Here is a 23806-nt window from a genome sequence, read left to right on the forward strand (position 1 = left end):
ATCCTTGACGACTCCAGATCCCCTCTCCATTTATCATGTTGTTGTGAGGATTGTGGTCTTCTTCACTTTGAGTTGTCATCTATCCTGAAGGCAGCAGTCCTTGATCTTCATCAGCAGTGTTTTAGCCTTCCTCACTTTGAACAAACAAGGTTGTGTCATCGGCATGTCCCAGGTTGTTAATAAGCCTTCCTCCGAAACTGAGGCCACAGTCTTCTTCATGTAAGCCAGCGTCTCTGTCGAGTTGCTCAGCACACAGAGTGACAGGATGCAAACCTGATGCACATCTTTGCCTTTGTTCTGTTCTCAAGCAGTCCATTGACAGCGGGCTGCCCGAAGTTCAGGCTGGATTCAGAAGAACATGTGGAACAAGTTCTCTCTATTAATAAATAGTAATTATAAAGTAAAAGTTTCACTCATTACCCTGCCTTCATAAGAATAATATGATTATAAATGACAGGAATATGTTGGTTACAAACTCTGTCGTTGTTAGTTAGCATTGCGTCACCCAAGGTTTCCCAAGGAAGCGGGATGAAGGGATACCACCACAGGAAAGCAGGGAGGAGTACGCAAGCTATTTTGACGTCAGTTGTTACGTCAGAATGCAGCAGGTTTACATTCATACATCAGCCATGGATTGCATTTTGTCCCCCCAAGATGTGTTGTAAATCGTAACCCCTCTACTGCATAAAAGACAGCAGAAATCCTGACAACTGGACCATAAGCAATGTTATATTAAATGGAGAAAATATTATAGTTGCCAAGGATTTCATTTTACTGATAGAAGTAGCCAGCAAGAAATCAAACAACATATTGTAGTGAACAGACCTTCTGAGAAATACTTCTTTACTGTGCTGAAGCAAAGACGTCACATGGATGATGGAGGTGCCTTGACCGGAGCCCTTTCTATTCACCTCATCTGCGCGCACTATAAACCAAGGAAGAGTTGATGACCTTGAATTGTGGTGTTGGCGAAGGATATTGAATATACCATGAACTGCCCCCCAAAAAACCCAATCCTAAATCAGTTTGTCTTGGAAGAACTGTAGCCAGATGCTCCTTAAAAGAGAGGGTGTTGAGACTTCATTTCACATACAATGGACATTTTTTACGCTTATATTTATCAGAGAATTAGCCTGCTGTTTTCTTTTCCTTTAAGGTATTTATTTGACTTTTGGATTAGTTTGAACACTGACCTCCTAACGTGTGTGTGTTTCTTCTATACTCTGAAAGAATTTACAAAACTAGTAAACATCACTGGTGAAGCTATCTGGGTGCGGAGAGATTTTTTATGTTTTGTGTGGACATTGTTAGCTGTCAATTGAAAGGCCACTAGCAGTTCAATGTCAGAATTCCCAGCTTCCATGTAGGTGGCCCAGATACAAATCTGGCCAATGTACTTCCTGTGCACTTGCCCATCCGTGGACGTTTGCATGCTATCACAATGCAAGACTTCCGAGGAATTTTCAGTAAAGTGGAACAGAAAAGGGACTGGCGATCTACTTCTGAAAAGCAATGAAGAGTCTGTGGGTCCCTGAAGTTTAATCTGTATGATTATGAGGATGTGGGAGTAGGCAGTACATTTTTCCCTTGTGGATGGGGTCAGCTTGAGTCAGGAACAGACTCAGTGACAGCTAGTAACAACCACTAAATGTGCTCGTGGATCTAGAGGCCATGGTTCAAACAGAAGAAGAGGACATTGTGTGGTTCAAAAATGGGAAAGATGTGTGACAGGATGATATCATTCCACCTTACTTATTCATTCTGTACTGAAAAAAATAATCTGAGAAGCTTGGTTGTAAGAAGAATGCTGCATCAGGATGGGTGAAGGAGATTCATTAACTTGCAATATGCAGATGCCAATTTGCTTTGCTAAAAGTGACAAAAGCACTTACTTTAACATGCATCCACACCTACAGCTTTCAGTGTGGATTATCACAAAAGCAAAGAAAATGAAAATCCTCATAACTGGATCTATAAGCAATGATATGTTTAAAAAAATGGAGAAGAAATGAAAGTTTTTAAGGATTTCCTTCAATTAGTTTCAACAATCAGCATACATGGAAACAGCAGTCAAGAAATCAAATGACGTCTCCCTTAACACAAGAACACTTTGTTCTAATAACCTGGCACTCTTTGATACTCACCTTCCTGACATGATCCCTGAAGACAAAGTGAGTGCATAAGTAACTATGGTGAAGAGAGCAGATGGTGTCCGGCTATCAAAAGATATAGCATCCTGGGTCTTAACGGCTTGAAGGTAAACAAGCAGTCATGTAGCAGAAGGAAGCAAATAAGCCCATGTGGAAGAAGCACGCCAGCCTGTGTGATTATGAGGTGTCGACACAATTAGGTATCAGTTATCAAAGGTCTCAAACAAACAACTCTATTGATGTGAAGAGGAGAGTTGGAGTGGAGACCCAAAGCCCACCTGTAGACAATTGGATATCCCCCTACAGAAGGGTTATAAGGAAGGGATGACTCACCCAAGGTGCAGTATAGCACCGAGGAAACACACCATTCCTCTAGCTCCTGAATGCTTCCTCCCCTCCACTACCATGACCCAGTTCTACCCTACAAATCTGGCTAGGCCAGAGAACACACATTGGAATAGATAAGAGCTCTCAACACATGGACTTAAGGACAGATAAACCCCTCAGGAACGGTAGTGGGAGCAGCGATATCATGAAGGTAAGGGGATGGTCAGGGAGGGGGAAGGGGGAGAAAGGGGGAGCCCATCACAAGGTTGGATATATATGGCCCCCATCCCGAGGGGTATGAATAACAGAAACATGGGTGAAGGGAGATAACCGACAGTGTAAGAAAATAAATAATTATAACAATATATATAATTGATCAAGGGTGGCAGGGAGGGGGAAAAAGAGGCGCTTATACCAAGGGCTCAAGTGGAAAATGTTTTGGCAACATATGTACAAATACGCTTAATACAATTGATGTATGGAATGCTATGAGAGCTGTAAGAACCCCCAATAAAATGATTTTTAAAAGAAATCAAATGACATACTGCTGTAGTCAAACACCCGTTTTAAAGTTTTCCAAAACAAAGGGATTGCATTCATTGACACCCAAGTGCATGTGAAAGCCGGGAGGGCAGAAGAATCGGTGCTTTCATATTGTGGTGGTGGCAGGCAGTGTTGAATACACCGTAGACTGCCAGAGAATGAACACGTTGATCTTAGACTAAGTACAACCATAACGTTGCTTAGAAGAGTAGAGTATGAGACGTTCTCATGTCACGTGATCAGTTGCTAGACTGGTGACGTAGAGGGTATGGGGGATACGAGGAAAACCCTCAATGAGACAATCACCACAAAAGTGGGTTCGGAAAATTGAATTTTGCTTAAAAAATATGTTTAAGAAAGTATGACTAAAAAGTCATGAGGATGATGCCGGTTTGGGCAATGCTTTATTCTGTTCCATAAGGCACCATGGCTAGAGCTGCCTTAACAGAACTAACACTAGATGTAGAACTCTTCAAGTTAGCCATTTCTTCTTTTGTGAGCTTTGTCAGTTTGTCTTTCGAGGCGTTTGCTCATTTCATCTACATTGTTGACTTTATGACCAAAATAACAGTATTCATACTATTCCTTTATTAATGTTAGTATGTCCTGTAGTGACAGCTTCTCTTTCATGCCTAATATTGATAAATTGTGTCTTTATATATTGTTTTATTACTCAGTCTGGCTAGAGGTTACCAAATTTGTTGATCTTTACAATGAAACCCTTTAATTTCATTAAAAACATCCTGTCATTAATTTGATTAACTTACTATTTTTATCATCATTATTTCCTTCCTTATAGTTGACTTAGGTTTGATCTGTTCTTTTCTTTCTTTCTTTCTTAGTTCCTTAAGGTAGAAGCTTCGGCTATTTAATTGAGGCTTTTATTTTCTAGTGTAATTATTAATAATATAGAATTCTCTTCCAGCACTGTTTTCGCTGTATCCCCAGAATTCTTTTATCTTGTCTTACCATTCTTATTCAATTTAAAATATTGTATAATTATCCTTTAACTTTATCTTAGAGCCGTGGGTTTTTAAGAATTATGTCATTTGATTTCCCAGGATTTTGAGATGTCCAGATAAATATTTGTTACTGATTTCCAGTTTGCTGTGGTGGGAAAATATATTGTATATGGTATGTGTGTTAGGCTGGGGTTTCTAGAGAGCAAACCCAGTGACATTTATATGTATATAGGATGACATCCACATCAAGAAATGGCTCACACAGTTGTAGAAGCAGGTAAGCCCAAGCTGGTTCAGATATTGCGTGGAGGCTTTTCCTGATTCATGTAGCTGCTTGGGTCGATGAATCAAAATTAGGAAGACCAAGCAGGAAGACCCTGGACTGGTGAATGTGAAGTCAAATGAATCCATGATTTCTGATCTCTCATGAGATCAACAGGCAATGTGGAAGGAGATCAATAAATCAGATCCAAGATCCCGTACCAGCAAAAATGACAAGCTTCCCCACAGTGTCTGCTTAAAAAGGAGCAGGTCATACCACTGAGGACTCTTTCTTCTAGTTGTTTCAAGGTTGTGACCTAGTCAAGGGCATTGCATCACCCTTTGATCACATCTTGGGGGATTACTACCAAACCACAGAGAACAGAGCCTAATTGTCGCATGTGTTTTCAATTTTTCTTTTTACATTTCACCCTTGCCTTATAGCCCAGAATGTGGTTTAAATTTGCGAGTATCCATGCACTCAATGTTTATATTTTAATTACAACTTTAGGTTTTTCCTGTGAGGTTCTCTCTCCATAACCCCTCCTTCAGCAGTAAACGGCTGTGATTATTAATTTGAGCTTACTGGTTTGGTAGATAAGAACTCAGAGTGCTGTCATAGTTACATGTCAAGCTGCTCACCACAAGGTCAGCATCTTTCTCCATGAATCAAAGATGTGGCCTTTACTCTCTTAAAGACATGCAGTCTCAGAAACCCACCAGAGCAGTTCTGCTCTATCCTTGAGGATGATAGGACTTTTAAGACTTGATAGCAATGAGTTGAGTTTGGTGGATAAGGATGAGATTGTTTTTGTTTAAAATAAATATTTTATTGTCTTTTAGGTGAAAGTTTACGTAACAATTTAGGTCCTATGATATTAGTTACTGTGTGAGTCTGGGAACTTTAGAGAAACAAATCCACAGCAACTCATGTATAAGAGAGAGCTTTATATAAAGATTAAGTGCACATCAAGAAAACATCCCAACCCAGTGCTGCCCAAGCCCACAAGTCCAACATTAGCCCATATGTCCAACACCAATCCACAAAATCTTCCTCCATCTCACAAAACACACACTATGACGCCGACTGCAGGAGGAAAGCTGAGTCAGTGAATGTGTAAGCTTCTCAGCGCTGGCAGGAGTCTCCACAAATGGCTGCTCCAGCACCCAGGGCTGCATCAGGGTAGGTCCATGTGACTTCTCCTCAGGGATGTCTTGCAGGAAGTGAGCCTTGCCAGCTGAAGCAGGGAACTGCTAAGGCAGCTGCACCCTGGTGCGACCATCACAAAGCAAGAGACCCGAGAACTAGAAATGTGAGGCTAACCAAGCCATTTATCCCTCTGCCCTTTAATTAATCCCACATGTGTTAATCGGCCAGGTTGGCACAATAAACTAACTAACTCAATTACATTTTTCACAATGTGTCAACATTCTCTTTATTTAAATCTTCAAAACAAGACCCAATCAAAACGATGGCTCCATAGGGGATCTGGGCCGTTTAAATTCAAGGCAGACATGTGAACTTATAAGGTGATGGTGACTGGGGTTGCCAGAAGGGGTGTGTATGTGTGGAGTGGGGTTGGAGGGTGGGGTTGCATATTGGAAATCCAAAAAGGTATGGTAGATATTCTTGAAGGACAAGACAATCACAGGGGTTTTTAGCAGGGAGAAATTTTAGGAAAATTGAAAATTGCATTGGAGAGAAAAGGAAAGTTGCTCCCAGGAATGTTTCCATTATGACAGTGTTCCTGTTACCACTCCAGGCCTATGCCCTGGAGCAGTAGCGCCAACTTATGCACTCGAAGTTAAAGAGAAGAAGGAGTTTATTAGCAGGTGACACCAACCAGGAGACCAACAGCAGTGCGGTTGGCTTGATGGTGTCCCATTTAAAAGCAGAATACACAGAGAGGTTATGTAGTTTTTACTTTGGCATTCACACCTTATCTGAGTCACATACAGTTGTTGTTTTTATTATTAAATGAGGTTTCAGGATAATCACAGGATGCAGTTGTTGACCATGACCAACAGACGGAACAATAAGGTTTAAGTCTTATGCCAGTCTCAGGCTGTCTCTGTGCACTAACCAGATAGGAATTAGCCTCTTGCGATGAGTCTTAGAGTTATCTGGAGGCTTTTTCAGGAAACACCATGTTTGAATTTGAGCAATGCAATTATAAAAATCCCAAAGGGCCTGAGGTGGGCAACAAGAAAAGTAAGGTGTAAATGAGGCTAACTACAGCAAGAGAACTGGGGTCCATGTTTGGCGTGACAAACCTACTCATTCTTTGAGGGGAGCAAGGGCCATCCAGTGAGTATTCTGTTGGGAAACCTTACCGTTGTCGTATCATTCTTATTCAAATTAAAATATTGTGACATTTCCCTTGAACTTTATCTTTGAGCCATGGGTTTTTCAGAATTATGTCATTGATTTCTCAGTATTTTGAGATGTCCAGATAAATACCCTGTACCCCTTTAGATTTTGTGTTGTTCACCAAACTCAAATAACATCAAAAAGGAACATGATTTTAGTGCCCAAAGTACTGTTAACATAGTGTAAATTGAGGAGGACATACATTAAACTCCTGCAGTCAGGTCAGGCTTACTCGTGGAGAACACATAGGACAGGGCAGAACTTAACTCAGTGAGTTTCTGAGACATGACCCTTTACTGGAGCGGAAAGCCTCGTCTTTGTCCCTCACAGTGGCTGGTGGTTTCGAACTGTGGAACTTGGGGTTAGCAGCCTAATGAGTTACCACTAAACCACCAGGGATCAGGAAGGGTTAGAGAAATGGAAAGACCACTTTCAAAGGTGTATCAACCTGGATTGGGGTATGTCAAGAAACAATAGCATTATATGTTTTGTTGATTAAATGTTTCTATGATTTTGTAGAAATACTTTTTGATTTCTTGCTGTTGTTTTCTATGTAGTCAGTTTTGAACCCTGTATACAACAGAATGAAGCACTACCCAGTCCTTCATCCTCCCAATTGTTATGTTTGCACCCATTGTTTAACCCACTTTGTCAGTCCTTCTGGTTTAGGACCTTCCCTTTCTCGCCGACCCTTCATTTTAGCAGCGTGTCCTTCTTCAGATACTGGTCTCTCCTCATAATATGTCCAGAATATGTGCCATAAAGTTTTTAGCATTCTTGCTTCTAAGGAGCGCTCTGGGTATATTCGTTGCATCATAGATTGAATTGTTCTTCTGGCACGTCGTGTCACTCTTCATGGTCTTCGTCAACTCCATAACGTAAAGGCATCGCTTCTGTGGTCTTCCTCGTTCGCTCTCTGCCTTTCCCAGGGATATGAGGCGACTTGTATACTCGTACATAAGCTGAGCTTTTCAGCACATTTCTTATGCAGTTTCTGTGTTAAAATCAGGTGCCCCAACTGATATTCAGGTCGGCTTCTACTCGAGTATATACAGTAATGGACAATACCATGGCTTGGGTCCAAAAGCCTTAGACCTCCACGTCACAGTTTTGCTTTTTGACACGTTAAAGGAGTCTTTTGTAGCAGGCCCCAGTGGAGCACGTTGTTGAACTTCTTGACTGCCGCTTCCGTGATCAGTGAGGGTGGATCTAAGCAAAATGAAATTCTTGACCGCTTCAAACTTTCCTCCATTGACCATCGTGTCAGTTGGCCCAGTTATGAGTGTTTTTGCTTTCTTTACATTGAGTTGCCTGCGTACTAAAGGCTGCGGTCAGTGAATTCCTCAGCAAGTGCTTCCAGTCCTGTTCTCACTTTCAGCAAGCAAGGTGGTGTCATCTGCATATTACAGCTTTTTTACTTACCCTCATACAATTCATCAACATTAATTATATTTTCCATGTTGTATAATCATCAGTTAATTTCTAAATACCTTTAATCACCATGTGTGGAAAGTCAGTACCCCTTACAGAATAACCTTACCCCCCATTCCCTCTTCCTGCGGCGCTAGGTTCCACCACTGAGTTTTGGTTTCTATGCATTTACATATTTTAGATATGTTCTATGAGGGGGATCATACAATACTCATAAGTTCTCTTGTGTGTGACTTACTTCACTCAATATAATGCCTTTCTGATTCATCGACGTCATAACAGATATCAAAACTTCATTTCTCTTTCTGGCTCTTTAATGCTGTACTTCATGAGCCTTGGCAGTTGCAATAGTTAGGTTTTCTATCAACTTGGGTGGGCCAGGATGCTCCCCTAATGTAATCTGACACAGTGTGGTCAACTCCATGATAACATCTTCTTTGAAACAGCCAGCCACCTTCTTAGTTTGGTCTCCGTCTGGATACAGTTGAGGAAGGCTTCATTCCGGGTGTGGTCTCCTCAGTGTAGACTGACAGTGTGCAGAAGCCAGTTCACTGCTGTTGCTGAACCTGGATCCTGCATCTGGTCCGTCAACTTCCTGATATATTGTCTGTTGATCCCAAGAGTCGCCAGCAGATTGGATTCTTCTGGTCAACCTTGCCTAGACTCAGCTTGGTATCCGTCAAGCTGCGGTCTTCCTGCATGATTGTCCCGCTGCCTGTTTATCGGCCTCTGCAGGTATACAGATCAGGAGAAACCTCCACTTCATATCCAATCCATGGACTTGAACCAGGCTGAATTTGTCCCCTGTATAACCATGTGAGCCATTTCTTGTGATAAATATCTTTCTGTCTACTGACACATACAGCCATCACTGGTTTGCTTCCCTAAAGAGCCCCGCCTAACAGAGGTGCAATGATTAGGTGATTGGTTGGCCAATAATTGAATGGTCAGCACTTTGAAAAGGCCAGTCAACTGGCACCCAGTTTTTATTGGAGAAGGGAAGTGCTAAGGGTTTTAAAGGTAGCCTGGTGGTCTCAGCAAGAAGGGGGAATCCAAATGAACACTGCAGTTTGACATCTCTGCCGTCTAGTTTATGGCAGCAGGGAATGGGATTAAGTTCACTTGTTCGACAAACATTGTAAAGAGTAAGTTCACCACAAGTTTATGGGCAGCCATGGATTTCCTTTGTTTAATTTTTTTGTACAAAAATTTTATTAAAGATACCAACCTCAACAGTTTTCCGTTTTTATTTTGAAAAATTCCATCACCGTAAATTTGGAGAGGAAGACGTAAATGAGGATGAGTAGAGCTTACCAGGCAAACTGCAGATCCTGTCAGGGAAAACACCTTCCGATTTTGTCCCTGCTGCATGTGACTGAGCCCTGACCACTATGTGGCTAAGTTGCAGCCGACGAGCTTAGACTTCGGTGCCAGGGTTCATTGGGGAACTGCAAATAGTGTCTGTTCGCTTTCGGCAGAATTCTGGCCAATCAACCAAAATCAGGTGCCCCGACTGAGATTCAGGTCGGCTTATACTCGAGTATGTACAGTAATGGACAATACCATGGCTTGGGTCCGAAGGCGTTAGACCTCCACGTCACAGTTTTGCTTTACGACACTTTAAAGGAGTCTTGTGTAGCAGACCCCGGTGGAACGTGTTGTCGACCTTCTTGACTGCTGCTTCCGTGATCAGTGAGTGTGGATCTAAGCAGAATGAAATTCTTGACCGCTTCAAACTTTTCCCCATTGACCATGAATCATGTCTTCTTGAACTTGTGAACGCGTGTTTTGATTCAGTCCTGTTTGCTGACGGAGACAGGCTTTTCCTTACGAGTAATACTTCTGGGGACATTGTTTCCTGCAGCTGTGGCGCTACCGTTCCAGTTCCAGAGGGGAAGTTACTGTCCTTTTCATCTGGGCACCTCGCCGTTTTCCTCCCAGCAGAGGTGAAGTCCATCGGCACGGACCAGGATCCAGTGCTGCCCCTGCAGGAGCTAGCCCTGAGGAGTCTGTATCACACCTACCACGGCTTTCTGAAAGGTACAGGGGTCTTTGTAGGCTCTTGCTGCATTTTAAGATCATACCAGCACACATTTACTGACAGAGAGGCGTTTCTTAAAGTGGTTTAAACGGAGGAGATCGGTGTTTGGAAGCATGTGTTTGGCTTGAGCAAAAGGTTGGCCAAGGGACTTTCTTCGGTAGGACTGATTTGGAGAGATTTGATTCCTAAAACAAATGTTTGGGAAAGGAGTTACAGTGTGTAAATTTCAGAGATTTTGTGATGCTTTCAAGAAAGCACTAGGGAATAGTACATTCCAGGAGTTTCTAAAAATAGCCAAGTTTTTAAAGTCTTGGCCTTAAAAAAAAAAAAGACCAGACAAAAGCATCTCATATTGACCCTGCAGGAATATCTAGCACAAAGTTATTACATGGAAAAAAGGAAACTAAGCAGAAAATTTCACAGTCCTTCTGTGAATAAATTGCATTTTACTAAATGGTTAATAATGGGCTCAAACAGCTAGAAAAGATAACTTAATTCGCATCTTCTTCCTAAAGGTAAGTTGAATTACTTTGGGGTTCCACCTCATACGGCCCTTTCAGCGTCTACTACATAGTTAGGGTGGGGAGTAGCCCTGGGTCTGTGTATGCTCGGGATGGGCGGCTCGTTGGGATGCAGTCTCTGTCATGTTCAGCGTCCCGATGGGGACTGCTGGGAAGAAAGCACTGTTTTTTCAATGGCCGCTCTTGGGAATGAGATGAGGAAGGCTCCTTCTCTCTAGTTTTCATTTTCTGTGTTTCCCTCCAGGGCTCGCCCTCCTCACTCTTCTCATAAAGGTGATTTGCCCTGGTTGAAATTTGAGTAAAGCCACGGGCTCAGTATATCGAGGGAAGAACTTTATGAAAGGCAGTTTGATCTTCAGCCCAGATCTTTCTTTGTTCTCAGTGTCTTCTAGAAGTTTGCAAAACCTTCTCCGAGGAAGTTACTGCCTTTTTGATCTTTGCTCCTGAGGAAAGGAATGTTTGATCTTACTCTTTCCTCACCTTTCCTAGGACCGCTCCAGCTTGCTTTTAAAAGAGTAGAGGGTTTGGGGATTTTTTTTTTTTTTGGTGTCAAAAATGTAAAAGCCATCTTTTATTCCAAATAATGGTAGATTTTTATTCAATGCCTGTCAGATAACAGTACTTCCAGCATTAACTTACTTGAACTTGAACAAAGAGAATTATTTTAGGAAGTCTACGTCTGATTTTGAGGAAACTTAAATTTGGACTCACATGCCTGCTTTTCTCTCCTTTTCCAGATTTGAACTTTCTGTCTCCGATCTCCTTACCCAGGAGTTTCCTGGAGCTGCTGCACTGCCCCCTGGGGCACTGTCACCGGTGCAGTGAGCCCATGTTTACCATTGTCTACCCCAAGCTCTTCCCCTTGAGAGAGACGCCGATGGCGGGGCTGCACCAGGGGTAATCAAGCCTAAGTGGGCACCAGGGCTTACAGCTGGGTAAGGGTGGGCACTCGGGAGTTGGGAGGATGTGTCTGTTGCCTTAGCAGACTTTCAAGGGTGTAATGTGCTTCCTCAGATGCATCAACCATGAAACAAATGTCCATTTTCCGCATCTGACACAACAACCCCATGATACAAAATAGAACTGCCCCATAGAGTTTCCATACCTGGAAATCGCTAATAACCCAGACTGCCGCGTCTTTCTCCCACAGAACCACCAAGTGTGTGTGAAAGGCCAGTTTCAGATCTCAGCTGAGCGCTTTAACCACTCTCTACCACAGCCCCTTACAAGAAGGCTAGCCTGCCCTTGGGAGTCAATTTTTTAGGTGTATGTTTTTCATCTTATTCATTAGATTAACTCATTTTGGTGGAGATTTTTTCTCTGTTCACAATAGGCTGTGGGCAGTAAGGGAGGGCAGGAAAGAAAAGAGGCAACAGCCTTGTTTTATAACGGGATGAACCCAACCCTCCAGTGGAATTGATGTAAGTGAGAGAGTGTGTGGCTGATCAGCTTACGCGTGCGTGTGTGTTTGTGCTGAATGTCTTCCTTTTCCAAATGGCATTCCCTTGCGATGCTAGTTCTTGACGTTGCTATGAATACTCTCTGTGGAAAGCCTCCAGGCTGGTAGTTTGTTTTGTTTTGTTTTGTTTGTTTGTTTTTAAAGAGTACCAGACAATTAAAAATCAGACACAAAATGCCTTCTCTTCTAGCTTCAGATGACTCGTGGCAATTTAGATGTTCTCTGGGCCATCGATGGGTCCCTGCGGTGTTTTTCTTCTTTATCTGTGTCTCTTTTAGAAGACATTGCTCCCAAGGCATTAGAGCTCCTCCTGCTCTCGTGTTCACCTAGTAGATCACCTCTTCCCGGGAGAAAGACAGAAGGATGTCCACCCCCATAAAGATGTACAGGCTCAGAAACCCATAGGGGCAGATCGCCTCTGTAGCTCACTATGAGTCAGACTCAACTCAAAGGTCATTGTGAAGATGGAACAACACCATCCGTTTGTTCCTATGGGGAGCCCAGGACAGTGTCTGGCATGTAGTAGATGCTAAGTAAATAGCAGTCGATCCAGAGACATTCATTTCTGCACGACCTCTCCACATTAGCAAGAAATCATCATAGCAAAGTCTTAACTCATTAATTCATCCAGAGCAAGGTCCTTCTGCAATGTTATAAAATTTCCTATAGAAGACCTTTTCTTAATGAATAAATTAAAAAGAAAAGAAAGCGGTGTGATGAGGATGCTCTGTTAGCTAATAAAATCCTAAACACTCATTTAAAAAAATTAAAATTAAAAAAAAACCTTTGCTTTCTGGCATGATAATTATTTATGAAAAAGTAAGAATTCCTTCAAATATAGTCACTTATGTATTCACTGTAAATGAGATTTCGAAAATTCATTCACCACTGCTTACAACCTACAAGTTCAGTGTGAACATGAGTACTATGGCAACCATTTTAATAAACTGCGCATATCAGGTTTGTAGGATTTAGGCAATGTCCCTGTGAGGAGCAAAGTCAAAGGAGCCCATGTTTACAGCAGACATGAAAGCCCGATGATAAAAGCATGGGTTCTGTGGTGAGTTAATGTAAGAGTCTGAAAGTGCTAGTGTGTGCTTTTCATTTGGTTCAAAAGACTACTTCTGTGTTACCACGGGGATTGTATTTAAGGTATTGGCTTCTGTTTCTACCATTGTCATTAAGTGTTTTCTTCTGTAACTGATAAGCAGATGCTTGATCTCTCCCGTAGCTTATTGCTAAAGAATGACATAAACAGTGTAATCTACAAAATCATGAAAATAGTAAATTTTCTAACATACTCAGTTTTATTTATGTTGTCACAAAAATCACACATTGTATCAGTCAACATCTAAAGACACATCTAACACTGCTTTAAAAGCGAGCCTATTGAACATTCTTCTGAACGCCAAGTTCTATATAAGTGTTAGTTGCAAACCTAAATTTAATAAACAGAATGGACTTTTTAAAAGTCCCAGCTCTTTCCATAAACAATAAAGATCCCAACCTACAAATAACTTAGCAGACAAAAAAGACTAGTTAATTCATGGCTCTTACCAAACCCAAACCAAATTCACTGGCATAGAATCAATTCTGACTAAAGGACAGAATAGAACTAGCTGCTCCTTAAAGTTTGGGACTGTAGATCTTTACGTGGTAAGCTAAGACTTCAGTGGTAAGCTATCACATCAGGGGTTAGCTAACACGTCTCTGGCCCTTGCCAGTTCCTTTTCTCCCAGTAGGAGTCCAAGCTACCCAAGGTGTTTCAACTGCATTCAGGAGATTTTATTAAACCCAAGGAATTTCAAGGCAGTCACTGTATGTGGCCCCAGATTCCCCTGTTTCTGGACTATCCATAATAGCTACTACAGGACACACTTAGGTTTTGGTATGGCAACAATTCTGCTTGTGCATTAAGACCCTAGGTTGCAAACCAGGAGCTTAGGGGTCAAACTCATTTATTTCACTGCTTTTAGACTTTTTATTGCTGTTATTATTATGAGCTATTGAGTCCATTGCAACCATAGCAACCCTGTGTGGAAAGCCTAGACTGCCCCTATAGCATGGTTAAGGCTGTCATGTTTACAGGAGCAGACCACCACATCTTCCTTCCACAGATCAATTGGTGGGTTCAGACCAGTGGTTCTCAACCTTCCTAATGTGGCGACCCTTTAATATAGTTCATCTGGTGGTGACTCCCACAACCGTAAAATTATTTTGCTACTTCATCACTGTAATTTTGCTACTGTTTTGAATTGGGCAACCCCTGTGAAAGGGTCATTCGACACGCCCCCCCAAAGGGGTCACGACCCACAGGTTGAGAACTGATGGTTTAGGCTGCTGGCCTTTCCGTTACCGAGCACTTAACCACTGCACCCCTAGAGCTTCTTCTATGCATATTTAGTGTTTAAATACAACTCGCAGCAGAATAACGGTGGTTTCTTTGGAATAATATTGACTTTTCATTACAAACTTTTAAGCATTTAAAAGATATTTTGAATCATTAAAATGTTAGTAGTCACTAACTAAAAAATGGAAACAAAAACAAAATTCTTTCTGTATTCTCCAAGACCTCAGCAAGATTCATCCCCCCATTTATCAGTTTGTGCCGTCCTCAGGGAACTGTGCAGGGGGGATGTCCAGGCTGCAGCCAGGCAGCTTGCAAACTCAGATGGACGAAGCTTGGCTCTCCTGGGATTTATTAACCTACCAGACCTGAGCAATTACAAGAGGACCAGATGTCTGGGTGATGTGCTTGTTGTTAAAGGAGATACACCTCATCTGTCTTGTAGCTTCCCTTAGTCTTTGACAACAATTAATACTTATTCCCTTTGCCTATACCAAGAAGCTCTGGTGACGTAGTGGTTATGCATTGGGCTGCTAACCACAAGGTCAGCAGTTCTAAACCACCAGCCACTCTTAAGAGAGAAAAGCTTGGCTTTCTCCTTTCAGTAAAGACTTAATGTCTTGAAAACCCACAGGGGCAGTTCTACCCTGTCCTTTAGGGTCACCATGAGTCCGCATCGACTTGATGGCAGTGACTTATTGATTTATTTTGCCTATTCACTAGTAGTTTATTGTTAAAATATATCTTCTAATTGATCCATATCTGGTTTAATCATTTATGAGATCTTTCACATTTCCTTACCTTTGTTTGTTTGGGGGGAGGCTTTTGTGTGGGCATTGCTTTGGCTTTCTTCTATGAAACCAATTAGAATCAGTGATACTAATATCTGCATAGATGTAATGTTTTTCTATCATCAAAAGCTTATTCACTGGTACTCTCTTAAGTGACTTATGAAGTTTCCTATTGGCAAAATCATTTCCCACAAATCTAAGCAACTTGTTCTCAAGTGTTTCTTACTCATTGTGTGATCTGGCATTCATCGGCCATCCGTTGCGTGCTAGGCTCTGTTCTAGGTGCTGGGGATTCAATTATGCCAAAAGCAGCCAACACTTCTCTCACTTTCATCCCAAAAGATTGGGCCAAGGGTGGATCCAGTAGAAAATCCACTATGTAACAGTTAAGCCTCTCATGCCACACGCAATCTTCCCTCCCAGGAGAGCCTGATGTTTTTGGTGATTCTCTAGAAAGTAAATATCTACACCAGCTTTGAATTTGCCCGATCAGCTCTGTCTCAGGAGGATTTTTTTTTCTGATTGAATTTCTTTATGAGTCAAGGATATGTGCTCTGTCTTTGTAATAAGGAACAAGCATGCAGAGACAATCTCATGTGACCTGTGGTGGTTTGGTCTCGGGTTTCTTCCAGGAACATCGTGCTTGGGGTCTTTTGTTTGATTCATGATTTTAAAATAGAGTTTCTGTATCTTCAAACCAAAGGAAATGTTTTTTCTTCTGCCTGATTTATTAGTGTGCACAGAGATTTCACAACAACAAAATGACATCTGATTTTTGTGGAGACTTTATCAAAATATATTCCCTAATTAGAGAGCTTATTCTTTGCTTAAAATTTCTCCCCTTAAACTGTCACGTCCCTGGTGCTGCGCTTGTGGGACATTACAAGGCTTGACTTATTGGTGGTGACAGGTATTTGATGTAACAGTAAAACAGGTTATCAGACAATTCTCCTAGAGTATGCACACAGGTTTGCGCTTTCTTCGCAACACCAGTAAGACAAGTTCAGGTCACTCACCTGCCACCGTCAGGGTCAGATGGAGTCAATGAGGACCCAGTGACTTGATGCTTCAGGGAGTACATATCCCACATTAAGGAGTTGAATCCTTTTGCTTGGAAGCGTAATTTTGAAAAAGTCAGTGGCTGTGATGGGAGATGTATTCCCTTTACAAATTACTTTTAAAAAGAGAGAGGAGTAAGTTTAGTCAGCTGATCTCTGAAAAGGCACTTGAGTGTGTTCTATCACAGGCTTATTTCGATTGCAACAAATGATCTGAGCTGGGGGTTCCAGACTTACCTTTAAGTTACCACAGCACTTTCCCTTCGGGCTAAGCAAAATCAAACTGAACCCAAAGAAGCCAAGTGTTCTTCTTTTCTCTTAAATAATTTTTTGGGGTTCTTACAGTTCTTATCACAATCCATCCATCCATCTTTTGTGTCAAGCCCTTTTGTACATTTGTTGCCATCATCATTTTCGAAACATTTTGTTTCTACTTGAGTTCTTAGTATCAGTTCGTTTTTCCTCCCTCACCCTTCCTCATGAACCCTTGATAATTTATTATCTTTTTCATGTCTTATGCAGACTGCTGTCTCCCTTCACCCACTTTTCTGTTGTTTGTACTCCTGGGAGGGGGTTATATGTTGGTCATTGTGATCATTTCCCCCTTTCTCCCCTCACCTAACCCCTTCCCCTCCTGGTATCACTACTCTCATTATTGGTCCTGAGGGGTTTATCTGTCCTGGATTCCCTGTGTTGTGAGCTCTTATCTGTACAATGTAAATGCTCTGGTCTAGCCAGATTTATAAGGTAGAATTTGGGTCGTGATAGTGGGGGTGAGGAAGCATTAAAGAACTAGAGGAAAGTTGTATGTTTTATCATTGCTGTACTGCACCCTGACTGGCTCGTCTCTTCCTGATGATCCTTCTGTAGGGATGTCCAATTGTCCACAGATGGGTTTTGGGTCTCCACTCCACCTGTGTTAATCTGGGTCGACTATGGAAACAAATTCATAGACACTCATGGGTACAAGAAAGAGCTTTATATGCAAGAGCAACTGTACAGTAAGAAAACATCCCATGTGCACACTGCTATGTTTATACTTTTATCCATTGCTTTACTTCCTTGGCCCTTCCTCTGTTTCCTTTTACCATCCTCCTGCCCCACTTTCACCTTATTTCCACCTCTCGGTAACTCCTCTTAGCTAGTTTGCTGTTGCTGCAATACCCGCCCACCCCACCCTGCCTCGAATCCCTATCTCCTTGTTATTGACCCCAACACCCCAGTTGTTCCCCTGTCCATGGCGCAGCCTGCTCACTGACTCCTTCCCCCACTGCCCTACCCTCCCAGGTCTCCCTGTGACTGTTGGTCCCGCTGCTCTCTCCTCAGGCCTGCCTCCCATGCCTGTCCTATACAGATAGGTACACCGACTATGACCTAGCCCAAACTGAGTTTTAAAAATGAAAATAAATAAGAAATAAATAAATAAATAAATAAGAAAAAAAAATTTAATTACAAAAAAGAGATAAGAAATATGCAAAAATCCTGGGTCTGTTCGCTGACCCTCAAGACTGTCCAGGATCTGGTGTACATATGTAAACATATTAATCCACAAAATAGAGGTATTGGCCCCTGTACACATATTTATATGGCAATACACTGAGGTAGGGGGTGGATTTGGGGCCTCTGGTCATACCCTCCCTCAATACAAGAACACTTTGTTCTAACCAATCAGCAGTCTGAAGTGTTCACCTGCCCAACACAATTGCTAAAGACAAAATGTGTGTATGAGCAAATGTGGCGAAGATGGCAGATGGTGCCTGGCTATTAAAAGATATAATATCTGGGGTCTTGAAGACTTGAAGTTACACAAGCCACCATTCAGCAGTGAAGCAACAAGTCCTCATGGAAGAAGCACACTACCAGTGCGATCGTGAGGAGTCTTGAGGCCAGGTAATAGACATCAGCAGACACATAACAAACAAAAGCATATTATTGAGAACTAGGGAGGCTGGAGCAGAGATCCAAAGCCCATCTATAGACAGTGGAACAATCCCCCACAGAGGGGCCACAGGGAAGGGATGAGTCACCCGGGTGCAGTAAAGCATCAATGAAACACACTATATTCTTCTGATTCCTTGAGGTTTCCTCACCCCCCACTATCATGACCCTAGTGCTGCTTCTCAATTCAGACTAGACCGGAACATGTACACAGGTACAGAAAGCTCAGAACACACAGAATCCAGGAACATCAGTGGGAATAGCAATAACAGAAGGGGGGGAGGGGGAAGAGGAAAGGAGAAAGGGGGAACTGATCACAATGATCTATATATAACCATACGCCCCTCTCCAGGAGGGGAGAACAACAGACAACATGGGGGAAGGTCGGTCTGAGATGAAAATAATAACGTGTACAATCTATCATGGGGTTATAAGAGACGGAGAAAATAAGCTGATACCAAGGGCTCAATAGAAAGTAAATGTCTAGAAAAAGAATGAAGGCAACATATGTACAAACATGCCCAATTCAGTTGATATATGGATTGTGGTAAGAGTTGTATAAGTCCCCAAAAAATGATTTTAAAAAAGAAAGAAAGTAAACATGTGTCCTGCCTCCACTCAGCAATTTCTCTCCTTAGCGCCTCCAGATGAGGTCATCAAGCCTGATTGACAGGCTAGGCTCCACCCCTTCACTCTGAATCCTCAAATTGACATCAGATTATGTAACTACCACACTGCTGTCCCCTCATTCACATTGATAGGATATTTCTGTTCTGGGTCTTTGATGCCTGATACCTGATCCCATTGATACCTCATGATCACACAAGCTGGAGTGCTGCTTCCATGTGGGCTTTGTTTCTTCTCAGCCAGATGACTGCCTGTTTATCTTCAAGCCTTTAAGACCCCAGACGCTATATCTTTTGATAGCCGGAGGACACCATCGGCTTTCTTCACCACATTTTCTTATTCACCCGTTTTTATTTCAGTGCTCATGTAGGGAAGGTGGGCATCACAGAATGCCAGGTTATTGGGACAAAGTGCATTGAGGGAGTACTTGAGTAGTGGCCCAATGTCTATCTGCTACCTTAACTCTTAACATATAAATATATGTGCATAGATCTATTTCCCTATTCTTATATAAAAACATACTTAAACAGATGTACGTGCCTATATTTAGACCTCTATCAATGTCCTTTGCCTCCTAGTTCTTTCCTCAGTTTCCTTTTACTTTGCTTTGCCCACCATCATGTTGCACCTTCATTGTACTTTTCAGTAGTTCCTCTCGGCTGCATTGCACTTGATCAAGCCCCCCAGGCACTCTACACCCTCCTTGCCACTAATTTTAGATCACATGTTGTTCCCTTGTCCCTGGGTTTATTGGCACCCCCCTTCCTTTCTCCCGCCTCCCCCTCTCACATGTCCCATTGGAACCATCAGTCCCATTGTTTTCTCTCTGGATTGTTTATCCTGCCTATCTGATCTAGATCAACATGCAAAAACAGTAAGCACAAAAACAAAACAGCAACAATGAAAACTCAACAACAAAAAAGAAAAGCCTATAAATAATTCCAGGTTTGTTTGTTGACCTTTATGTGTGTTTTCCTGTCAAGTCTTAGGGGGAGTCGTGCCTTGGCCCCAAAGTCCTGTTTTTGGTTTTCCTTGGGAACTTCATTGTTTAGCTTCCCTTGCTGTTCTGTTGCATTCCCTCAGTGTCCCTCCCCAGTGTGGTGGGTCAAGCAGGCCCAATTCCCACACTGTGTCTCCAGTGTTGGCCCCGGTAGTGCCACGGGTCAGTCAGGGATGTCGTGTCTCATGGTGGGGGTGGGCCAGAATGTGTTCCACTCACTCTCCTCCCTCTTCATTTGCTCCTGTGTGCTCTGATCAGACGCGTCCCTCTCCCTGAGCTTTAGCTTCAGTGCTTTCTGCTGAAGTGAATTCTTCTGGGGGGAGTGGAGGTATCAACATAGTTGGGATTGGGGCCGGCCTCACAGACCTCTGTTGGTTCACTGCTTCATGCCGGTATGTTGTATTCATATCTTGGCGCACCAGGTTAAGGTCTGGTACCTCTCTCCTGTGGGGATATAAACAATACCCTCCTTGTGGGTGGGTTAATGCCCTGTTCCCCCACTACCCATGTCTCGTCTCTCTCTCTCTCTTTCTCTTTCCCCTTTCTTTTTAATTGGCAGCTACGGGTATCCCTGGATTGGGTCTGGCCCCTGCTATACTACCTGGAAGTCACCCAGGAATATATGCACATAATAGCTCCTCCCCGGTGTCCTTTGTGCTGTTTAAGCCTACCTCGGTGGACTCATGTTCCACTTGTCCTGTTGTGCTTAAGCCAAGTGTTCTTAAGTAACTTATTCGATGTGATAGGAAAATGAGCCACTCATTTACTCCTATGTCCCCCTTGTTTCTGGACCCATGCAGTTGGGGGTTGACTACTAGTTTAAAACATTCATTAAACCTTGTAGGCCTAATTAATTAATTAACCCCCTCCATCTTATAGGGTAGCAGTTCCCAACCTGTTGGTCACGACCCCTTTGGGGGTTGAACAACCCTTTCACAGGTATTACCCGATTCATAAAAGTAGCAGAATTACAGTTATGAAGTAGCGAGGAAAATGCTTTTACAGTTGGGGGGGGTCAGCGCCACATGAGGAACTGTGTTAGAGGGGCGCGGCATTGGGAAGGTTGAGAGCCCCTGTATGAGGGCATCACAGCCATTTGGTGTAATAATGACGTCTTTAGTTAGTCTTTCTCTCAGACTATTTCTGAGTGTTGCTGTACATGGCAAAGCCAATTAATTTTGTGGGCTGAGCTCATTACCATACCGGCTTTTATGCTCCTTGGTAGACCCATGGTTGGCGTGAATATTGTATGATACCCTGTGAGGCCATGAGTGGTGGTGTAGCATTACTGTTGAGACTGAGACTGTAAGTCCTTATTTGGAATAGATAGATCTATTCCTGGTGGAAGGAGTTCATCGGGTTGCTTGACGGCCACCCAAGAGAATAAGGTCGTAAGAGGAGCTTCGCATCAATTGTTTTTGTTGTCATACTGGGCACTTATCAGTGACAGTAGTAGGAAAAGCCCTGGAGAGGAGGGGGAAGTCTGAACTATGAAGCCCACACATAGCTTCCCTAGTGCCATGATTACTACATACACTCTTCCACTCAGGCAAAGGAGGTGACGAGGGAAAGAGGCTAGCTGACATGCACTGGTGGGTCATCTCATCCACCTACTCATCTCTAGAGCCTCCCAGGCATGAGATGCCCTTCTGCAGCTTTTCCCATGAGACAAAATATCTTCCTAGACTGAACCCATTCCGATGTCCACACACATGGACGCCAGACCTGTTTGTCATCAGTCTTTTAATATTATTCTTTTGAGGCTCCCGATACCCAGCCAACTGCTTTGTCATTGTCTATGAGTGATGTGATAGGGAGGTTTATTGTGCCAATATGGCCAATGAACACATGTGGGATTAATTGAAGGGCGGAGAGATAAATGGCTCCGTGAGCCTCGCCTTTCTTTTCTCTGGATCTTTGATGATCAGACCAGTGTGCGGCTGCCTTAGCTTGTTCTCTGCCTCAATTTGCAAGCTACACTACCTTTGGGACACCTAACCCATGGACTGTGTCACTGTAGTTTGAGGTTCCTTCAAGACCTGCTTTGCCACGCTGCTGGAGTATACACCGTTTGAGCTGGGGACTGTGAGATTCTGTCATCTGGCTGATTGTTGGTGACCTGCCTTGCTGTTTGCTGCCTGTGCCCGCGTAGCCTGAATTGCTCTACAGAGGACTACCTGGCGGCCCTCAAGACTCGAAGGACTGCTAGTGTCTCACAACTGTCTCACGGGAGCACTGAGCCATTTGTACTGCTTCATAGATTAACTGTTTATTTCTTATATTATATATCTATATAAATATAGATATAAAATTATCGATGTTCTGGTTTTGTTTCTCTAGAGAAGCCTGTCTAACTTAAGTGAAGATAGATCTCTCTCCCTTTCCTCGCCCCCAAATTAGTTGATGTCATGCACAGTTCTTGAAGTTCTGCTCACTGGGAAAGTTTTCCTTCGCCTCAACTTTCCAGACTGTCCCTGAGTGCAATGGTGATGCAGTAGCTGGCGGTGGCTGCATTAATCCTAGAGCAGCTGGTGCAGGAGGAAGAAATGATGAAGTAAAGCGCTGCACAGAACATTTCTATGTGCAAAGACCTGGAATTAGAAAGGCGAAGTGGAGAAACACAGCGTAGCTTAAATGAAGCCTTATATTGTAATAGTGAAAGATTCTTTCAACAAAATATTGACTTATACCAGACGCATCAAAAGTACATACAGAGTCATTGTACCAGAATGTTGGCAGTCAGCCATGTCAAGGAGTAACATAGGAGCAAGAACCAGTGGTGCTGAGGGAAGAAGTCCAAGCTGCACTGAAGACATCAGCCAAAAACAAGGCTCCAGGAACTGACAGAATCCCCCTTCTAATGCTTCCACAAGTTGATAAGGACTGGAAGCACTGCCTTGTCTACACCAGGAAATTTGGAAGACAGCTGCCGACCCAACTGACTGAAAGAGGTCTGGATCTGTACTCAATGAGGACATATTAAATATTTGTGGGCTGCGAATAAGTGCCCAAAGGACATGCTGCTCCGCTGTAAACCTCAACTCGAAGCCACTCAAGCATCAGCTCTTTGGGTCAACAAGCCCCTCTTCCAAAATTAAGTCCCCAGAGGCACCCCCCTACAGTAAGCCTGTCTCCTGCCCAAATTACTCGGCTTTATGCTATGAGGCCATGGAAATCCACTGTTTCTGCCTCCTGGGACAGTTACCACTGCTCAGGTGTCACAGCTTCCTCCTGCATCGAGGAGGTTCACTGTGCAGGGTTTCATGGTCCAGAAGGTGCACTCCACTGCTGACTCTTGCTGGTAGTGAGATTCCCCCTCCTGAGATGGCTCAAGAGCCAGAGGGAGGGCAGGCGGGGCTGGGTGTTCTCTGCTTCTTCAGGCACTTCCTTTCACCCACTCTCAGACCATACTGCCAGCGCAGTCTCCTCCAGCCTCTGCCCGCAGCTCCACGGCGGCAGGAGTGCTCAGCAGTGGTGAGGACCGCTGGAGGCAGGCTTCCATGTGGTTTTAAAATGGTGTTCACACAACATCTGGATCACATAACCCATTTCTCAGAACTATCATGAACACTCAGCAATGCTTACCTATATTTAAAGATTATTGTCCTAGTTCTGCCCTAAGTGGCTTCAGAGGAGAAATTTTCTGTCTCTTAAATTGGTATGTCTCTATAAATATTTTTTCCTGGCTACTTCAATTTTGTTTTCTTTATCCTTTTCAGAAGTTTAGCAATGATGTATTTCTATGAGTTTTCCTATTTGACTTCTCATTTTCTTAAAACTGTAGGTTTATATATTTCATCAATTTTGGGACATTTTCCTTTTTTTTTTTTTTTTTTAGTGCTTTGTGAGTCCTATTCTTCTCTCCTTCTGGGATTCTTATGACACAGATGTTAGTTCATTTATATTATTCCCTGGATCCCTGAGATTCTACTAATTTTACTCAGTCAACTTTTCTCTGTTATTCCGACTTGATAGTTAC

General features: G+C 42.9%; 1 protein-coding gene across 2 annotated transcripts in view; it reads left to right on the forward strand.

Moving 5' to 3' along the window:
* LRRC28 (leucine rich repeat containing 28) overlaps positions 1 to 23806 on the forward strand; it is a 169198-nt gene that overhangs the window by 143607 nt on the left and 1785 nt on the right. For both annotated transcript variants that reach the window (XM_075557898.1, XM_075557899.1), the window contains 2 exons: positions 9910 to 10085; positions 11345 to 11504. In XM_075557898.1, the coding sequence (XP_075414013.1) occupies positions 9910 to 10085; positions 11345 to 11504 (336 nt within the window). The remainder of the gene's footprint in view (positions 1 to 9909; positions 10086 to 11344; positions 11505 to 23806) is intronic.

This window comes from Tenrec ecaudatus, chromosome 9 (genome assembly GCF_050624435.1).
Source record: "Tenrec ecaudatus isolate mTenEca1 chromosome 9, mTenEca1.hap1, whole genome shotgun sequence".
NCBI classification, from domain to species: Eukaryota; Metazoa; Chordata; class Mammalia; order Afrosoricida; family Tenrecidae; genus Tenrec; species Tenrec ecaudatus.